Consider the following 17,902-nt stretch of genomic DNA (forward strand, 5'->3'; position numbering starts at 1 on the left):
TGAATGTCTGACTGTGTGTGAATATCCATTTCTGGAACAATATTTAACTGAAGAACCAATACAAAATATGACTATTTTAACATTTGTTCCACACTGGCCTTCAAAAATAACAGAATTTGATCCATCCTTAAAATTGATCAATAAATCAACTCTGTGGGCATGGAATTAGGAGATGTAAGCAGGTGTCTGTAAATCTAAAAAATGACAATGCCCACTCTCCACCCTCTCTCCACCTCTCCTCTTCGTGTTGACAGCCCAGCCTGCTGGTTTGCCGGAGATTTTGAAGAAGAGTCTGCACAGCTGCTCCGCGAGTGGTGGAGACGAAGTCTTCATCATTGGAAAGAACTTTCTGAAGGGAACCAAAGTCATCTTTCAGGAGAACATGGCAGGTACGTCATTCTGCACGGATGCATAGAAACCCCCGTGAAACTTGAAAAGAAGCACCATGAAAGAGTAAGAGTCATAGTAATGAGATTCTTCTTCTTCTTCTTCTTCTCCTCATCCATCCTCAGATGAGAAGTCGTGGAAAGCAGAGGCTGAAATCGACATGGAACTCTTTCACCAGGTAGAATTTTTTTTTAAGATGACAGATGCCTGTACATCTTTTTCAATTTGCATAGGCCTTATACTCTGCATTTTGATGAAACCTTAGGGGTCGTGTGTATTTTCCCTCCATTGAATTGAATTGTGACATCATAGCCTGGCACACCATACTCTAGCCTTCAGACAATGATTATGTTTTAGCCTACATGCTCCAACCATTAGCAACACCGAACCCATTCAGACAATGATTATGTTTTAGCCTACATGCTCCAACCATTAGCAACACCGAACCCATTCAGACAATGATTATGTTTTAGCCTACATGCTCCAACCATTAGCAACACCGAACCCATTCAGACAATGATTATGTTTTAGCCTACATGCTCCAACCATTAGCAACACCGAACCCTTCCGTCATGTCTGATCTCACAGTACCACTTTTTGATACACTATATCAAACAGTATGTAGTTAAGTTAACTTGGTCTATTTGTATGTAAATGGTGTATTTGTATATGTTGCATATACTTCTATGCTCCTTGATGTCCTATCATGTCTATTAATGTTTTATTTCCTCTCCTCTAGAATCATTTAATAGCAAAGGTCCCTCCTTATCAAAACCCCACTATCTCCTCTCCTGTATCTGTTGGGGTCTTTGTGGTGACCAGCGCAGGCCGCTCGCATGATGTGCACGCCTTCTCTTACACTCCAGAACCCAGTCAGTGTTCAATTCCCCTATGCACACACCCATGTCATACCCATCTCTTCATTTGTATACAGTTATGTTAACTGATTTTTGTTGCTGCTTGTTTTGCAGTTAAAGTCGATATATCAGTGAAGAAGGAGATGTCCTCTCCAGTGAAGCCGTGCTCCTATGACCACATGAAAGGTGGCTCATTCATTCATTCATTCATTCATTCATTCATTCACCAAAACTCTTAACAGTCCAACTACATGCTATTACATTTACATTTACATTTAGTCATTTAGCAGACACTTTTGTCCAAAGCGACTTACAAGGCAACAGTCAAGCTACGAGCAATAGAGACCTAGTGTAACAATAAATACTATTTTACATAAGAATTAGAAACAAAAAGTGCAGGAATGTAACTGCTGTAAGTGGGAGGTGCTCTCTGAAGAGTTGGGTCTTCAAGAGCTTCTTAAAGGTAGAGAGGGACGCCCCTGCTCGGGTAGTGCTAGGCAGCTCGCTCCACCAACGTGGAACTACGAATGAGAATAGTCTAGATTGCCGTGCTTGCACAGACGGCAGTGCTAAAAGACGCTCATTAGATGAGTGCAGCATCCTGGGGGGTAACATTTGCCCTTACAAGAGCATAAATTATTAATAATTTGTACTCATAGTTGCATGCATAGTTGCAAAGTCTAAAACATTCAATTATTGCCTCACATGAATAAATGCTACAGGTTAAATATGATGCGTCTTCTGTTTTCAACAGCAATGGACAGTGCCTCAATGGCCCCTGTTATACCTCTTGTTAAACGAGAAGATGTCACTCCAATGGAGGTATCCAGTAACCCTTTGTCTTCAAGTGTCTTCAAGGTATCTCTTAAACCTCCTCACTTTGTGAAGTTGTGAAGCTGAATCGGTGTGCTTACACTTCCATGCAAAACCTTATTGTACCAAATGCTCTTTACTAGTGCCCTAACAGTGTGTTTCTTTTGCAGCAGACTCCAGATGTGATCAATTCAACTCAACAGACCTCCAGTATCCCCCCCAACAGTGGCTCCTTCCCCAGCGCCCTGCCTTGTCAGCCTAGTGAACAGGACCAGACCCAAAGCACCGCTTTTACCAGCAAAGAGGCCTTGAGCACCATACAGAAACAGGATATTTCACCCGCTACTTCTTTCCCGGTGTCTGGAAAGTCTATGCTCCCACAGGGACCTTTTCTGATGCAGGGTATAGACCAGGAGAGGTCTAACAGTAACGTGGGCACGGTGGTGTCTCTCTCCCAGCTGGAGGAGTCTGCCCAGCAGCAGGCCCAGCAGCTTCCCCTTCTTCCCCTGGATGAGGTGGCACAACTGGAACAAGCTGTCCGTCAGCTGCAGGCCAAGGGTTTCTGCAGCCTTCCCCTGCAGTCAGAGAGTTCATTGGCTAAGCAGCAACAGCAGAAACAACTTCAGCAGCAACAGCAGAAACAACTTCAGCAGCAACAACTGCAACAACAGCAGCAGCAGCAACAGATTCAGCAGCAACAACTGCAGCAACAACAACTGCAACAACAGCAGCAACAAATTCAGCAGCAACAACAAATTCAGCAGCAACAACAGATTCAGCAACAACAAATCCAGCAACAGCAGCAGATTCAACAACAGCAACAGCTTCAGCAGCAGCAGCAACAGATTCAGCAGCAGCAACTTCAACAGCAGCAGCTTCACCAACACCAACACCAACACCAACACCATCACCAACAGCAGCAGCAGCAGCTTCACCAACAGCAGCAGATTCAACAACAGCTTCAGCTTCAGCAGCAGCAGGAGCAGCAGCAACAACAACAACAACAGCAACTTCAGCAGCAGCAGCAGCAGCAGCAGCAGCAGCAGCAAGCCCTTGAGAACCTTCAACATCAGTTGTTTCAGCCACAGATATCATTGTCCCAGAGTCCTCCACAGACCATGGTACAGAACAATGGCTCCCTCTTCCAACCATCCCAGCAACAGCAGCAGCAGCAGCAACAACAGCAGCAGCAGCAGCAGCAGCAGCAGCAGCAGCAACAGGCGGCTCTCTTCCAGCAGGCCAAAGAGCTTCTCTCGATTCAGACCAGTTTCCTCCAGCAACCACCCTCCCATGCCTCTCCACCTCTGTTCCACAACCCCAGCCCCATGTCTGATACGCAGGACCCACAGGGAGGACTCTTTCACACCCCGAAGACGTCGCCTACTCAGGAGCAGGTCCAAGCAGCCCTTTTCCAGAACAGTCTGTCAACTCTGAATGGCTCCACTCTCCCCTCAGAGCCGCAGGCATCTGCTACAAGCCTGTTTCTCTCCCAGAATGCTCTGCCAGGTCCACTGCCTGTCAATGGAGGCCATCAACAGCAGCTCACGTTCCTGAACACTCTGCAGACGACGAGTCTCGACACTCCGTCGGTGTTCCAGACTCAGGCCCAGATGTCTGCCATGCAGCAAAGTACGCCTATGGACCAGCAGCAGTGCCCACAGCCTCAGCAGCCGACCCCTCAACCGGGAAACCTCTTTCAGAATCTCACCCACTCACCCTCCAACGAACTCCCTCAGACTCAGCAGCAGCCAGCTGGCCTGTTGTTCTGCAACAACCCCCTTCCTTCTGTGAACCCTGAGCAGGCCTCGGGCCTGCTGTTCGGCACCCAGGCTCAGATGTCCCCCCTGAGCACCACTAGCATGTCATCCCCAGAGCAGTCCAATCCCAGTCTTTCCTTCTCTCAAGCCAACATGGTGACTGTGAACAGACCAGATTCGTCGGGGCCCATGTCATTCCAAAATCAAACGTCTGTGGTAGGGGGGCCGACAGCGAACAAGCCGCTCCAGCCAAACCTCTTCGAGAACCAGCAGCCCATGCAGTTAACTTCCAGCTCTAACGGAGGGTCTGCGCAGTCTGTTCCACTCTTCATGGCTCAGTCCAGTGTGTCCCAGGAGCTGCCCCAAGCAGCACTGTTTGCCACACAGAACGGAGTCGCGGCGCTGCAGACCACCACCTCTTCACCTGCGCAGCAGCCGGGATCGCTGTTCCAAGCGGCAGTGAATGGGACCCTCAACCAGCCCAGACAGACTCAACAGCCAGGACTCTTCCTCTTTGAACTGCAGAATGGTAAACATTTGTGGTCATGATCTAATAGAAATTCTTTCACGGCTCTTTAAGGCTTCTGAATGTAGACATCAGATTTTGAACAAAACATTTGAAAAGCTTATTATGGTATTGCTAAATATGTTAAATATAAAGTTTTTTTTGTCAGTCATTGTGAATAACCATTAATTGAGGTGTGCAAAAAATGTAATTTATTTTCTCTGCTAGATTGTGGCGGATTGATGAATTCTGCTGGTACCACATTGTCGGATCAGATCATCGCCATCAGCCAGTCGGGTCAGAACCAGAGGGAGGCTGAGGGGCAGATCCAGCCCATGCTCACCCAGTCCATTGCGGAGTCTGGCAGCATGCAGAACAGCATGACCACCACTCAGAACATCGAGAAAATTGATGACCTTCTTGTGAGCCTTCACGATCAAGGCAACAACCTCTCTCGTTCCTATTAGAGGTAAAAGCCTCCACACAAACAGTGTCACTCCATCAGTGGGTTTCTGTGTACCATATTGCAGGATGACGATACTAGCTGTATTTAGGGCCATATTTCTGCAGATTTGGTATTGGTTTTCTGGTATTTCTGGTATGTAATGTCAACCATTTGTCTCCTATATTCCACCATTCTGAAGACATTTTGAAAATGTTTCTGATTCTTATTTTGATTCTGTTCTGACAGGACCTTCTGCTCTTGGCTGGCTGGCTGATGGTCAGATGGTCAGACCAAAACAAAGAGGCTGACAGGTGTTACATTGCTTTCCGCTGTTTGAAATGAAACAAGGCAATATGAATTATCTACTGGATTAGGAGGAGGATACAGGATGCAGTTAACACAATACACCTGTGCAGGATCATCAGGCAAGGCATTCTGGGAAGTACTGCATCTAATGTTTCCTCTGTTGAGATTGCTTCGTATTATTTTGTGTCGTCTCTCTCCAACTGTGAATGACAAGTATCATAGGATAGTCACGTTTTCAGTACGGCACTCTGAAGTGCAATTTGTTTTTGTTTATTTTTTTGTTGGTTTGTTTGTTTGTCATTACATGTTGATACAAGCTCACATGCATGTGTCCTGTATTATTCAGGACAAGACAGTGTGGACTTTTTAACTGTTTATATCACATTGTAATTTGTATAGCTAATGAACTCTTTTAGATGAATGAAATGTCCTATTCAAACTCTAGAAATCCAGGAGCAACACTTGTAATGTGCCTTGTGTTCTCTCTTTCCCTAAGCACTTTAGAATGTTCTCCATTGTGACCAGTGTCTCCTCGTGGTGGACTCTCAGCTATTAACTCTTTACCTTAACTAGTGTTTACTGTTTGTATATTTCCTGTAATCTCTCTTCATGCGTGTTTTGGGAGGACTTCATTTTGTATTAAGTACCGAATACTCATCCCAGCAAACCCAAAACATACAGTATGAATTGCTCACTTAATACATTCAACATATCATTTACTGAATCAAAGAAAGGAATCTACCTTTTAGGTCATTTAATATTCATTTGCTCACAATTTTGTAATGTGAATGTTTGAGTATTCTACATGCATCTGATTGCATACATATTTATCATATGAACATTGTATGCCTCACAGTATACTGTATACATCCCCTTGGAAACATTATTTAGTTATCGTTTTTTCATGCCTTGCATCCATGTTTGAGATTGATCATTTGATTGAAAAAGTATGCTTCAGACCCTTTATCTACTGAGGAGAGTTATGCATATGCTGCCATATTACAAAAGATGGCAGCCAATTCATCATTTACTTTTTTGTAAATCTTGCCAAGGTGCTACTTGCTGGAAGAGCATAGCTTTTTTTGCCATGCTATTCACTACCTTTAACCATATTGTAAATATTAACATTTACCTTACTGTAAAATACAGTATCAACATTCTTGTGTAAAACTAGCCATCTGAGAGACAGCCGTGGTCTCACCTCATATCCGGCCTTCTGGCCAGTTTTATGGCTTTACTGGGTTTGGTAGTTCATGAATGTTCTGCAATGTTAGAGACTGGCCATTTTTGTTGTGCCTAAACCATTTGGTGGGTGTGTTCTTCTATCTAAATCTCAATGTCTGGCATGTTGTAAAGATGCCAAACTGGTTTGTGTGGTTTGTTTTCATGTGTTCTAGTTTGTTTGGCTGGTGGACTTTATGTTTTTGTTTCTAGAGATAGTACACATTACCAGGGGCTGGTCTCGGTGATGACTAATAGCTCGATTGAGCCTCACTCTTGATGTTGATTGTTTATCTTTGGTGAATATTTTTCCACTGTCTTCATTATCCTCTAATTCATTTGACTGTCGTCAGCGCAGAGAGTGTGAAATCTCTGGGGGAAATGATGTCTGATTCTGATGGAAGAGCTTGAGTGGTGTCCTTTTAGATGTTTTTAAAGGGACCTGCTGATGAGGGATGAATCACACCACCTCCAAATAAGTGCTGTGTTTGGCTTTCATCTCTTTAAAATACTGTTGGATGTGTTTCTACACTGTCACAAGTGTTTATGTGGACACGTAGTTGTCATTCTATCATGTTTTCATATTATCTCTCTTCATGTAACCATATCTAATTTATTGTCTGGAGTGTGTAGTGATTGTCTGCTCTCACTAGGTTTTTAGCACTGTAAGCAATGTACACTACTTATGTCATAGGTTGTCAATGAATACACTTTCTATTTTTCATCATTTTGTAAATTAGTAATATATTTGTCTATACTTTGCCTATATAATATGCCTATCCTAGGGGGGTATCCAATGAATGAGAGGACATGTATTTTGAGACTGGGGGTGTTCAGCGATACAGTTGTACATTCCTGTATGTTCACGTCTTCATTTGTATGTATCATATATGCAATGTTGAAATAAATTGCATTGTATTTTTTTCATCCAGAGCATATTTGTTTAGAGATCGAGTAGTCCAAATGAACTGAAAGCCCTCAAGTGAAAGAGCAGAATGAAATGTTATGCCAACTATGAAGCCATACAAAGAAAAAATATCTATCCCCATTTTCAGAACAGACTTATTTATGTAGAAAAATGTGTAAATGGTGTAGGTTGCTGCAATTGCCACCTCTTACATTGGACCAATTGCAAACATAAGTACATTCTTTATTTATATATATATTGATATTCATATATATTCTAATGAAAGATTGTATACACTTGAGTTCTAACTTGGTGTTGAACTTGTTTTTCTAATATATTTGCGGAAATAAATCTTTTTATCAGATATTAAGCAGATGTCACAAGTAGAATATTTTTAGAGAAATTCAGTGTATGTATGTAAGATAAAAAAACGATATGTACATGATCACACACCTAAATGAGGACACAAGCAAATAGATTAACTATTTTTTTAAATAAATTTACCAGTGATTTTGTTTTTCCATACCCAGGGTCCCTTTTAATTTTTAAAATTGTATTTCCTGAGGTACATTTGTATTCTATGTAACGCTTTCAAAATGTTGACCATTCATATGTGATCAAATGAAAAGAATAAAGCAGTCATATAGGGGTCTCACCCAGTGAATTGGAGGATATATATATTTGTGCCTTGACAAACTTTATATTTATATGGAAACTACTTGGGCTCCAGTGGTGCCTGTTGCACAGCAGTGGCCCAGTTGTCAGTGGTTGTTGTCCTATCTCAATGTTATATATAGCAATTCACCAGAACTGTGGCCTCATTTTGGCAACTCGATAAGTGTACTGTGATGTGCAATTTTGTTTGTGCATTGAATGTTATTTGTACAACCATATTCATAGCATTTGTTGTTGGAAGACGTCAGTGCCGTTGACATTTTATCTCAACCTGCCATGCAGTTTGATTCCATGAAATATTAAATCTGTTACTGTTTGAGAATGTTATCTACATGAGCTTTCTCTTCATTCTTTATGACAAAGAAGAACTATGACTAATATAAATCTGCTGGTAACTGATCTAGCCTTTTAAAATAAATTATAATTTTGTAGTGGGCCTCTAACTAGTTATGATGCCAGTAAACAGCTATTCCGAATGAAATGAATCAATCAATGACATTGGGGGAAACAAAATTTGTCTCTTTTTGTTTCAGTGTATTTATTAAAGTTTTATCTGAAAATTCAATTAGGAAAAGTATTGCCCTAGACATGTCCGTTCATGGTTTTCACTGAACCATATAGATTTCTGTTTCTGTTACCATGATGCACTGTCAGGTATTGGGAGTACAGATTGCTTACATGTTTTAGCTTCTGTGTGAACAACTTGTTAATCATTCAAATCTATTAAACAAAGAAATATAAATAAATAATATTTTTGCTTTGTTGGGGCATTTGTATACTTTTGCAGTTATATTTCTGTAAACTTGCTGCTATCTATCAATAAAATAGATCCTAAATGTACAATCTTGTGTTTCTCTTTGTTTTTAAGGATACTTCAGAAATATTTCAGGTAAATTATTTGTGATGTTTGAATTAGCATATCAAGATGAATTGGTGGGATAGAGAAAGATTTAGTCCCCCACAGTTTGGGATTATTTAGAAAGAAAATGTATGTTGCATGTTGAGTTTGAAATTCCTATATATTTAGGTAATTGTCCTCTGCAATCATACAGCATATTTTGGAGACACAGTTCATACCAGACCACACTCTAATCCAGGGGTTTTCAACTGGTTTTGTCCCAGGGACCACCATTCTGACCAGAAAGTAATCCGCGGCCTATGCACTGATGTGCCAGTGATTCCCAAAACATTTTACAGTCCCATACCCTTCTTTTTCATGTTTGTAACCGCCACCGCCACGCCCCCTCCCCCTGCACACATATTCTGCCTATAATAGTTGTCAGTGTAATTTCTTCGCTGAATATGGGTCTACATCAGTATTTTGGGCAATGCGACTTGGCTATTCAGATATAAATATGTCGACGGGCCCAGGTATATTTATAAAAAAAATAAAAAAGTCAATGGTGAACTAATCAACATAGGCTCAAGACGCGGGGCCACGGACCCCTGGTTGAAAACCCCTGCTCTAATCCATCGCATGTTTGATTTTATTTCACTCCTGTTGCAGCGAGTATTCAGTCATTTATGTAGGCCTATCACCACCGGGACGGTAGGTTTATGACTGCAAGGCCAGTACTGACCTTTATAGTAATTGTAATGTGTGTGAATCGAGTAGACAGTTTGGAAATCATCTGTATGTTCAAAGATGTCATTATGTCCACATGCATAGTAAGGATGGCCCTGTTTTCCTGTCAGCTGGCTGAGAAGATACAAATAAGAACTACTGCCTTCTTACCTCAATAGAGCTGTAAATCCTACCTACAAGGCTTTTGCAGTAGCTTGCATTAGAAACTGTGCAACTGGCAATGGGGTCGTAAGCTTCACATTGTCACGGACCAACCAAATCCGCACGAGTCTTTGGGGTAACTCGGTTATGACACGTGCAAAGAAGCAATCAATGGCACAACTACACACCCTAGCGTTTGGTCAGAGACGGGCTATGGTTTGGTGTTTATATATATGTCTATGGTTTATACAGTGTGGAAGTCGACCGGAAGTTTGTAGTTTTTAGCGTTAGCATTTAAACACTTCCTAGTTCCGAAGAATAAATCCCTGTGGGAAAATAATGGGTTTTCGCAAAACCTAGGCAAACCAGATCACGTTTGCTAGCCAGCTAACGTTAGTTTTGGGGGTCACTAACGTACTCACATACTAGCTTTAGAGTTTCATTCAATTAACGTTGTGATATTGTTTTTTTTTCTTTATTGGATTTACATTACATTTACATTTCATACACTGCACGTGTTTCATAGCTTCTACAGGGCCCTTCCCTCTCCCTGCAACTTTCTGAAACCAACGTGTACCTAGGCGTAGCATTGACAGTAAAAGAAGGCGGAGCTTATGAACCAAGTTTACCATGGTCCATTGCGTGCCGACGTTTCCGTCTATCTCGATTGGTCGACACGCACGCAGCTAGTCTCAGAAGATGGCGGATGCGGTGGCTGCAGATGGAGAGAAACTCAGCAAAAAGTAAGCTAATGTCAAGTACAATCTGTATTTTCAACAGTTACACTTTCTCTGTCTTATTTAAAGTATTTGGCGGACGATGTATTTGCTCCTTATATGAAGACTGTTCGTTTTCAATGATGTGGTCAAGTTGCCATGCGGCATTGCTTGAAATTACATCAGATGGAGCAGCATGATGGTACCGTGTAGCTCCTTGTTCTGTACCATAAGTTAGCAACTAGACTCAAATAGCTAACTGTTGTGCACTTTGCTGGTTTTCCTCAAACGTTTCTTGCATGAAAATACGAAATATAGCTTTACGACACTAGCACTTGAATGCGACTACGAAGTAATTCTACGTACCTATTTAGCCCCATAAGCAATGTTGCAAATGAAGGCGACGCTAACGTTAGCTAAACTGAAGGCTACTAGTCGATTCTTTGATATCTTAAAGGTGAAAAAACCTTTACTGGGTGTGCCCGTTTCTGTAGTTTACGTTTCAGTTTCAGTTTCTGTATGAAAATGACTGGAGAAACAATAGGCAATGTGTACTCAGGGCATTGTGGTTTGTTGCTTTGAACAGTTGATAACACCGATTTTCTGATATGCATATCTGCACAATGTCACTTTGAGATAATACAACCTGCGTCCAATTTTTTGATATTTTGAGTCCAAACCTTTACTAAGTGTAAAACTGTAGAAAGTGACACTTTCTTCAGTTTCTGTAGTGTATGTTTCAGTTTCTGTATGAAAATGACTGAAGAAACAAGAGGCCATGTGTACTTAGGGTGTTGTGGTTGTTGCTTTGAACAGTTGATAACACAGATGTCACTTTGACATTTTACAACCTGGGTCCAATTTTTTAGATATTTTGAGTCCAAACCTTTACTAAGTGTAAAACTGTAGAGAGGCAATGTGTACTTATGGCGTTGTGGTTTGTTGCTTTGGACAGTTGATAACACCGATATCCTGATATAGTGCACATGTGCATGTCACGAAATACAAGAAAGAAAGCAGATGTAGAAGAAACAGAGAATGCTAAATTTAAAAGTTTCCCTCTAAGTTGTATCTTATGTTCTGGAGTGAAGCCAAGAAGGCGACCATTAGACCGGCACTTTACTGTGTACTGGCATGACTTTGCAGAGATCAATCGTTCTCACACACATTATAATCAGCCGTTTTGGTTCTATGAAACCATTCACCTCATGGTATAAATAATCACGCTCTGTCGTTGCTACTCGCTGTGCAACAACTTAACGTTAGTTCACAGGTTAGAGTTCGCTATAGGGAGTCTGCGGTTATCATTTCGGCCACTGTGAAAGCAGAATTCTAGTGGGCTTTCCTCTGTTTCCTCAGGTCTGGGCACTGACCTGTCGCAGTAACTGTAGAACTGCCCCATACCATGCTGACACTGGTCAGAGTGGCCGGGCGGCAGGTGTGCCAAGCCCTTGGGGTCAAGGCACTGATGCCAAAGCTTGCTTGCCCCAATCCAGCAGCCGTTCCTGCGCTAATTCAGGGACATCGCTGGCGAGGTGACAAGAGGTTGGTGGCTTTTCCATGTAATGTGAAAAACAACCAACCTTTTGTCACTGGAATTGTGTGATTTATTTATCTTGCTTTTAGGACTTTATGCATGTGCATTCAACTTTCCACTTACCCTTTTAACCCCGTCTGGATCAGTTTTCTGATAGTTTGACTGACTTCCCTCAGCACTTGTTATCCTTAAAGAACCACGTTCCCCTGTTCTTTCAGTGAGCTGAAAAGGCGCATGAAAGCTGATAAGAAGGCATCAGAGAAAGAGGCCAAGGTCAAGGAGCAGCTTGACCAGAAGAAGCCCAATGACAAGCCTGAGCAGAATGACTATGGGGCTGATGAGGAAACTCTGGACCCCAATGTAAGTGATGGGGCAAGCAGCCCAAAGCATGTCACTTTGCCATTTAGCACCATTTGAAGAATAGCATCACTAGAATCATATGTTTTTTTTTCTGCACAGCAATACTTCAAGATTCGTACACAAGCTATCCAAGCACTGAAGGGCACGTCGGAGGATCCCTACCCCCATAAGTATCAGGTGGACCTGTCACTCTCAGAGTTTCTTGAGAAGTACAACCACCTAGAGCCAGGGGACCAACTAAAGGATGTCCTCAGTGTGGCAGGTATGGATAAACAGATGGCTGCTGTCTGCATAACAGTGCTGCTGATATCGGATGTATCATGTATAAGTGAATGTTTGGTTTATTTTCAGGTCGTGTTCATGCTAAGAGGGCATCAGGTGCCAAGTTGCTGTTCTATGACCTACGAGGGGAAGGTGTGAAACTGCAAGTCATGGCAAATAACAGGTGTGATTTAAGTCTCACTCCTTAATTCATATTCTCATTCAAGTCAACAAATGCTTCTTAACGGTCTTTTCACCTTGATGATTGAACAGGAATTACAAATCAGAGGAAGAGTTTGTGCATATCAATAACAAGTTGAGACGAGGTGATATTGTTGGAGTTCGTGGTAACCCTGGAAAGACAAAGAAAGGAGAGCTTAGCATTATTCCCATTGAGATGACCCTTCTGTCCCCATGTCTACATATGCTGCCCCATCTCCACTTTGGGCTCAAGGACAAGGTAAAATCCAGCATGGGCAATTTGTGTTGTCTCTCTGTTCCTTAGATGTAAAGGATTTACACCATAGAACGCTTAAGTTGTCAAAAGGATTGCCAAATGGCAACCCAGTCACATGTATAACTTAAATATATCTCTGATGAGACCCTTTTCTATAATTTGTCTTTAAAGGAAACAAGGTTCCGTCAGCGATACTTGGATCTGATTCTGAATGACCCTGTTAGGCAAAAGTTTGTGACGCGGGCAAAAATCATCACTTACCTGCGTAGTTTCTTGGACCAGCTTGGCTTTTTGGAGGTATGAAGCCCACATGGGGGCAGAAGTTAGCCATTTGTCAATGTGTAATTGATATTTAAACCAAATATGAAATGTATATCGAAGTGTTGGTCGTACAAATACCACAGAACACTGTAGATCTGTAGATGCAAATGATTGCTGACTTTGAAAGCCATTGAATGTCACAACATTGTTCTGATGTATTCGTGGACATTTTAAGATAATGTTATTCACTGCTTTGCAGATTGAGACTCCCATGATGAACCTCATCCCTGGTGGGGCAGTTGCACGGCCTTTCGTTACCCACCACAATGACTTGGACATGAACCTGTACATGAGAATTGCCCCAGAGTTGTACCATAAGGTAACACCGATCTCATGCTCCTCTGCATCACATGTTTGATAGCACTGGTCTGATGTTACAAAAAAAAGTACTTAGACGTTGGTGGGTGGATAATCGTGATATGTTGAATGTAGTTTTCTGGCAGGTCTATAGTGTCCCTTTTCTGTTCATTCTGAACCACTGGCCACCAGTTGAAAACAAACCACACTGGTCTGACAACTCTATTCTGAATCCACTGACGAAACTAGCTTTGCCCCAGTGTTCTGTTAGCAATATCAGCTAAAGGGAACCCTAAGAACTGGTTTATATGGATGTTTTGCTACCTTATGTGAAAATGGTGTTGATTCCCCCGTAGATGTTGGTGGTTGGCGGTATTGATAGAGTGTATGAGGTTGGCCGGCAGTTCAGGAATGAAGGCATCGACCTGACTCACAACCCAGAGTTCACTACATGCGAATTCTACATGGCCTATGCTGATTACCATGACCTCATGGACATCACAGAGAAGCTGCTTTCAGGTCAGTCCTACTGTCTGAGCTGAAAGTCTGTGTACTTCCAACTGTTTTTGTCACCAGGTTTCACACATCCTCATGTATCTAAATTGTTATTTCCCAACCGATTGTTGTAGCCATCACAAAGTCCCAGTTGAGACCGCGTAGAGTGTAAATGTCAATAGAAAACGCGCCGTATATGTACAAAGTGATCAGATAATACTGGTCTCACTATCTTTATCTTGTTTCATTCAACTCATGGCAGCTGCCTGTGCTTTAGGACCTTGTCCTACATGATTAAGTCTGTATTAAGTGTCTTTGTTATGGAACACTAGAATCTGGCTGTTTTGACTTATGTTAAGTTACAAAACAAATGGACTTTCCTTTTATGTTTTACACAGGGGGAAAAACATTCTTAATTGCACCTCAGAGTGATGTATAATGTGTCAGAATATGGCAAATGGCTTATTAGTTTGCATAATAGTTTTGCAGAAATGGCCACTTCAACTCTGAAAATTGTGTTTACATCTTATCAACTTGGATGCCCTAGGAAAGTATATTGTGAAGACCTGGGTATGGTGCAGTCTCATCATGTTGCAGTTAACTCATTTTCAGGGCGGCTATTTCTATGTCTACCATTGTGCCTTCAGGAATGGTGAAGCACATCACTGGTGGCTACAAGGTGACCTACCATCCTGATGGGCCAGATGGGCAGGCGTATGAGATCGACTTCACCCCGCCCTTCAGAAGGGTCAGTATGGTGTACGACCTGGAGAAAGCCATGGGTGTTAAGTTCCCTCCCCCGGACACATATGACAGCAATGGTAAGGCCACTCCCACTTTATCCATAACCCTAAAACTCGCCATCCAAGGACAAATCATTTGAATACTTATATTTACTGTCACAGCCTAGCATGGCACATAATGCTGTTATGAATACTCATTTTTTGTGGCTTATATCCAAGTGCTTTTCTGTAAAAGATCAATCCAGCCCTGTAAGGAAGATGAAGCAAGTAGCTAGTTAAACACACCCAAATGTTACCGCACTTTCCAGATATCACTCTTGTTTGACAGAATAGGTTTTGTCTGTCTGACTCTGACATCTCAGTGCCTGATTCTTTTTAGAGACTCGTAAGTTCTTCGATGACCTCTGCACCCAGAAGGGAGTGGAGTGCTCTGCTCCTAGAACCACGGCCCGTCTCTTAGACAAGGTGGGTGCCATTTCAGTCAGTCTGTTCAGTGTCTGGCCAAATGAGCAAATGGCCATGTCTTTTTCTATTCAAGGGATATGTGTGGAGCAATTTGACAAAAAGTCTATTGGATTAGAATCGTCGACCGCACCCTTTAAGCGATGTGATTTTCATTCCCTTACTGTAGTGGATAAAGATACAAATACATGTCTTATTTATCTTCATGTGCCTGACAACCATTGTATTTACTTAATCTCATGTGTCTCCTTGTTCTTGTTATCCTATTACAGATGGTGGGAGACTACTTGGAAGTAACATGCATCAATCCCACTTTCATCTGTGACCATCCACAGATCATGAGTCCGCTGGCCAAGTGGTAAGAAATAGTGGTAATTGTAATATTGATGTCCATCTGAAGGTTACTCAGTGTGTGAGTTTGCTATCTGTGTATATTTCTTGTGAATAAAGCTAATCAGCAGTGTCTGGAGACATGGCTGTGATATTCTTGACACAGAGGTTTTTCTCCTATAATATAGCTATTGCTATTATTTAGCATTGTTTTGGCCTTAACCATTGTCTCGTCCACTTCTCTTTTCTATTTCCCCAGGCACCGATCGCAGAAAGGACTGACTGAGCGCTTCGAGCTCTTCGTCATGAAAAAGGAGATCTGTAATGCGTACACAGAGTTGAATGACCCCGTCAGACAGAGGGAACTCTTTGAGCAACAGGCTATGGTGGGTTTTCACCTCACCTTGAAGCATATTGAAAACAATGATGGAAACATCCTGTTGTTGGAATAACCCATTTGGGTAGACAAGTGTCTTAATGGGCAGATTTACTGACCTTGGTTCTAGTTGTCCGATTTTTCTAAAGTGGGACATTTCAGCAGCACCAGTTTATGGTAGATTGCTCATGTCTTGTGTTTTGTTACACTTTGTCAGCATCTCATTCACCACAAAGTTGACACAGATATTACAAAACATTATTTGGTAAAGACCCTTAGAGAAAGTAAGTCTTGTCTGTCTTTAAAACAAATTGGATGGTTTACTTATTTTCCCAGTGAGGCCAGACTCTGGGCTCATATCTGAAACTGGCTCTATAACCTAATCTACACAATTTCACAAAAAGATTTGTTGACCCATCAGTTAAATCTTAGCTGAATGAAAAAAAACAAATCACTGCGTGAAGGTTGTTAACTGGTCTTCTGTGTGCTTGTCTGTGTGTGAATGACTGGGTACCAACAGGCAAAGGCGGAGGGTGACGACGAATCCATGTCCATTGACGAGACGTTCTGCACTGCTCTGGAGTACGGCTTGCCTCCCACGGCAGGCTGGGGAATGGGCATTGACCGAGTCACCATGTTCCTGACTGACTCCAACAATATAAAGGTACACTATAATACACTAACCAGCGCAACAATATAAAGGTACACTATAATACACTAACCAGCGCAACAATATAAAGGTGCACTATAATACACTAACCAGTGCGCTGATTCTGCTCCAACAATATAAAGGTACACTATAATACACTAACCAGCGCAACAATATAAAGGTACACTATAATACACTAACCAGCGCAACAATATAAAGGTGCACTATAATACACTAACCAGTGTGCTACTGACTCCAACAATATAAAGGTACACTATAATACACTAACCAGTGCGCTGATTCTGCTCCAACAATATAAAGGTACACTATAATACACTAACCAGTGCGTTGATTCTGCTCTCCGCTCATGGCTCCAATATAAAGGTACACTATAATACACTAACCAGCGCGCTGATTCTGCTCTCCGCTCATGGCTCTATAACATGGGTTCATGAGTAACGTCCCATGGACATGTATGTGAAGGTGCCTTTCTTTCTTCAACAAAAGATGCACATCTTGCAAAAAAGGTTGGGATGGTACACATCCGCTCGCACACTCTCTGGGGCAGCGCATTCCCAACTGCTTTAACGTTGCAGTGGTTTATGGCCTGCTGCTGGGATGACAACTGATTTGTGCCGATACTTTGATGGAACCAGGCACCAGCGGTTACGCTACAGTTAGGCTAAATCTGTCCCTTTGACAGACACTTTGCCAGTTTGCTCATTTTATGTGGCCAGAATGTGGCGGTTGCATTTACATTAGGTGGACCAATCCACTAATCCCATGTCTCCTTTTTCTTGCAGGAGGTCCTTCTGTTCCCTGCCATGAAGCCTGATGACAATAAGCCTGCCCCAACAGCAGAGGGCACCTCAGTGTAACCCAGAGGAGTTTTTACCTTCACTTGCCAAAGGAAAGACACCGGCAACGGTGTCCAGATCAGACATAGGAGAGGAATTGTATTGCTACCACAAATGGCTTTGATGGGCATCTAATGTTAAGTGGGTGTAAAGGCTTAATGTCCAAGGTGTTTTGGTCTCGGTATACTTAAGGGAGCTCATGTGTGTGTTTTTTTTGGCTGTGTCCTGTCTGCAGTAATGGAGATAGACAGGACTTCCTGTTGATTAAGTAGGCCACCTGCTTTTCAGAATCATTTCTAGGTGGTGTGGAGGTGGCCACTGATTTTTTATTGGTGTCCCTCTGGTTTTACAGTCTGTCTATTTTTTAATTATCAAGTGAAACAAATACATCAATCATTTACAGACATGTTGACACAGGAATTAAAGAAACTTTAAAAGTAGT

General features: G+C 42.1%; 2 protein-coding genes across 4 annotated transcripts in view; both read left to right on the forward strand.

Annotated features, from left to right (window-relative positions):
* nfat5b (nuclear factor of activated T cells 5b) overlaps positions 1–8,713 on the forward strand; it is a 48,910-nt gene extending 40,197 nt beyond the window's left edge. Inside the window, exons 7-14 of one of the 2 annotated variants that reach the window (XM_031569730.1) lie at positions 255–389; positions 513–565; positions 1,127–1,259; positions 1,359–1,430; positions 1,999–2,102; positions 2,228–4,343; positions 4,548–4,788; positions 5,011–8,713. In XM_031569730.1, coding sequence (XP_031425590.1) covers positions 255–389; positions 513–565; positions 1,127–1,259; positions 1,359–1,430; positions 1,999–2,102; positions 2,228–4,343; positions 4,548–4,786 — 2,852 coding nt within the window. In that variant the 3' untranslated portion in view covers positions 4,787–4,788; positions 5,011–8,713. The remainder of the gene's footprint in view (positions 1–254; positions 390–512; positions 566–1,126; positions 1,260–1,358; positions 1,431–1,998; positions 2,103–2,227; positions 4,344–4,547; positions 4,789–5,010) is intronic. The other variant, XM_042708107.1, reaches the window with a different exon arrangement.
* A 1,523-nt stretch (positions 8,714–10,236) lies between these two features.
* kars1 (lysyl-tRNA synthetase 1) lies at positions 10,237–17,900 on the forward strand. Of its 2 annotated transcripts, XM_031569731.2 has the most exons (15): positions 10,239–10,342; positions 11,675–11,860; positions 12,071–12,212; positions 12,312–12,474; positions 12,564–12,657; positions 12,747–12,933; positions 13,102–13,227; positions 13,451–13,570; positions 13,905–14,067; positions 14,691–14,864; positions 15,166–15,251; positions 15,521–15,606; positions 15,838–15,964; positions 16,475–16,618; positions 17,407–17,900. In XM_031569731.2, exons 2-15 carry the CDS (start codon positions 11,721–11,723, stop codon positions 17,479–17,481), a joined length of 1,827 nt encoding a protein of 608 aa, XP_031425591.1. In that variant the 5' UTR covers positions 10,239–10,342; positions 11,675–11,720; the 3' UTR covers positions 17,482–17,900. The 2 variants fall into 2 exon arrangements, with proteins under 2 accessions (XP_031425592.1, XP_031425591.1); XM_031569732.2 differs by lacking the exon at positions 11,675–11,860 and having other exon boundaries at positions 10,237–10,342.
* Positions 17,901–17,902: the final 2 nt, after the last annotated feature.

This window comes from Clupea harengus, chromosome 6 (genome assembly GCF_900700415.2).
Source record: "Clupea harengus chromosome 6, Ch_v2.0.2, whole genome shotgun sequence".
Classification (NCBI taxonomy): domain Eukaryota; kingdom Metazoa; phylum Chordata; class Actinopteri; order Clupeiformes; family Clupeidae; genus Clupea; species Clupea harengus.

What these genes read in the sequence shown, in the direction of transcription:
- kars1 (XM_031569731.2), top strand. Translation starts at nt 11,721, where the DNA reads ATGCTGACACTGGTCAGAGTGGCCGGGCGGCAGGTGTGCCAAGCCCTT. An exon ending in ACTTTGGGCTCAAGGACAAG is followed by an intron (nt 12,934 to 13,101) that starts GTAAAATCCAGC and finishes TTGTCTTTAAAG; the next exon opens with GAAACAAGGTTCCGTCAGCG. An exon ending in CTGACTCCAACAATATAAAG is followed by an intron (nt 16,619 to 17,406) that starts GTACACTATAAT and finishes TTTTTCTTGCAG; the next exon opens with GAGGTCCTTCTGTTCCCTGC.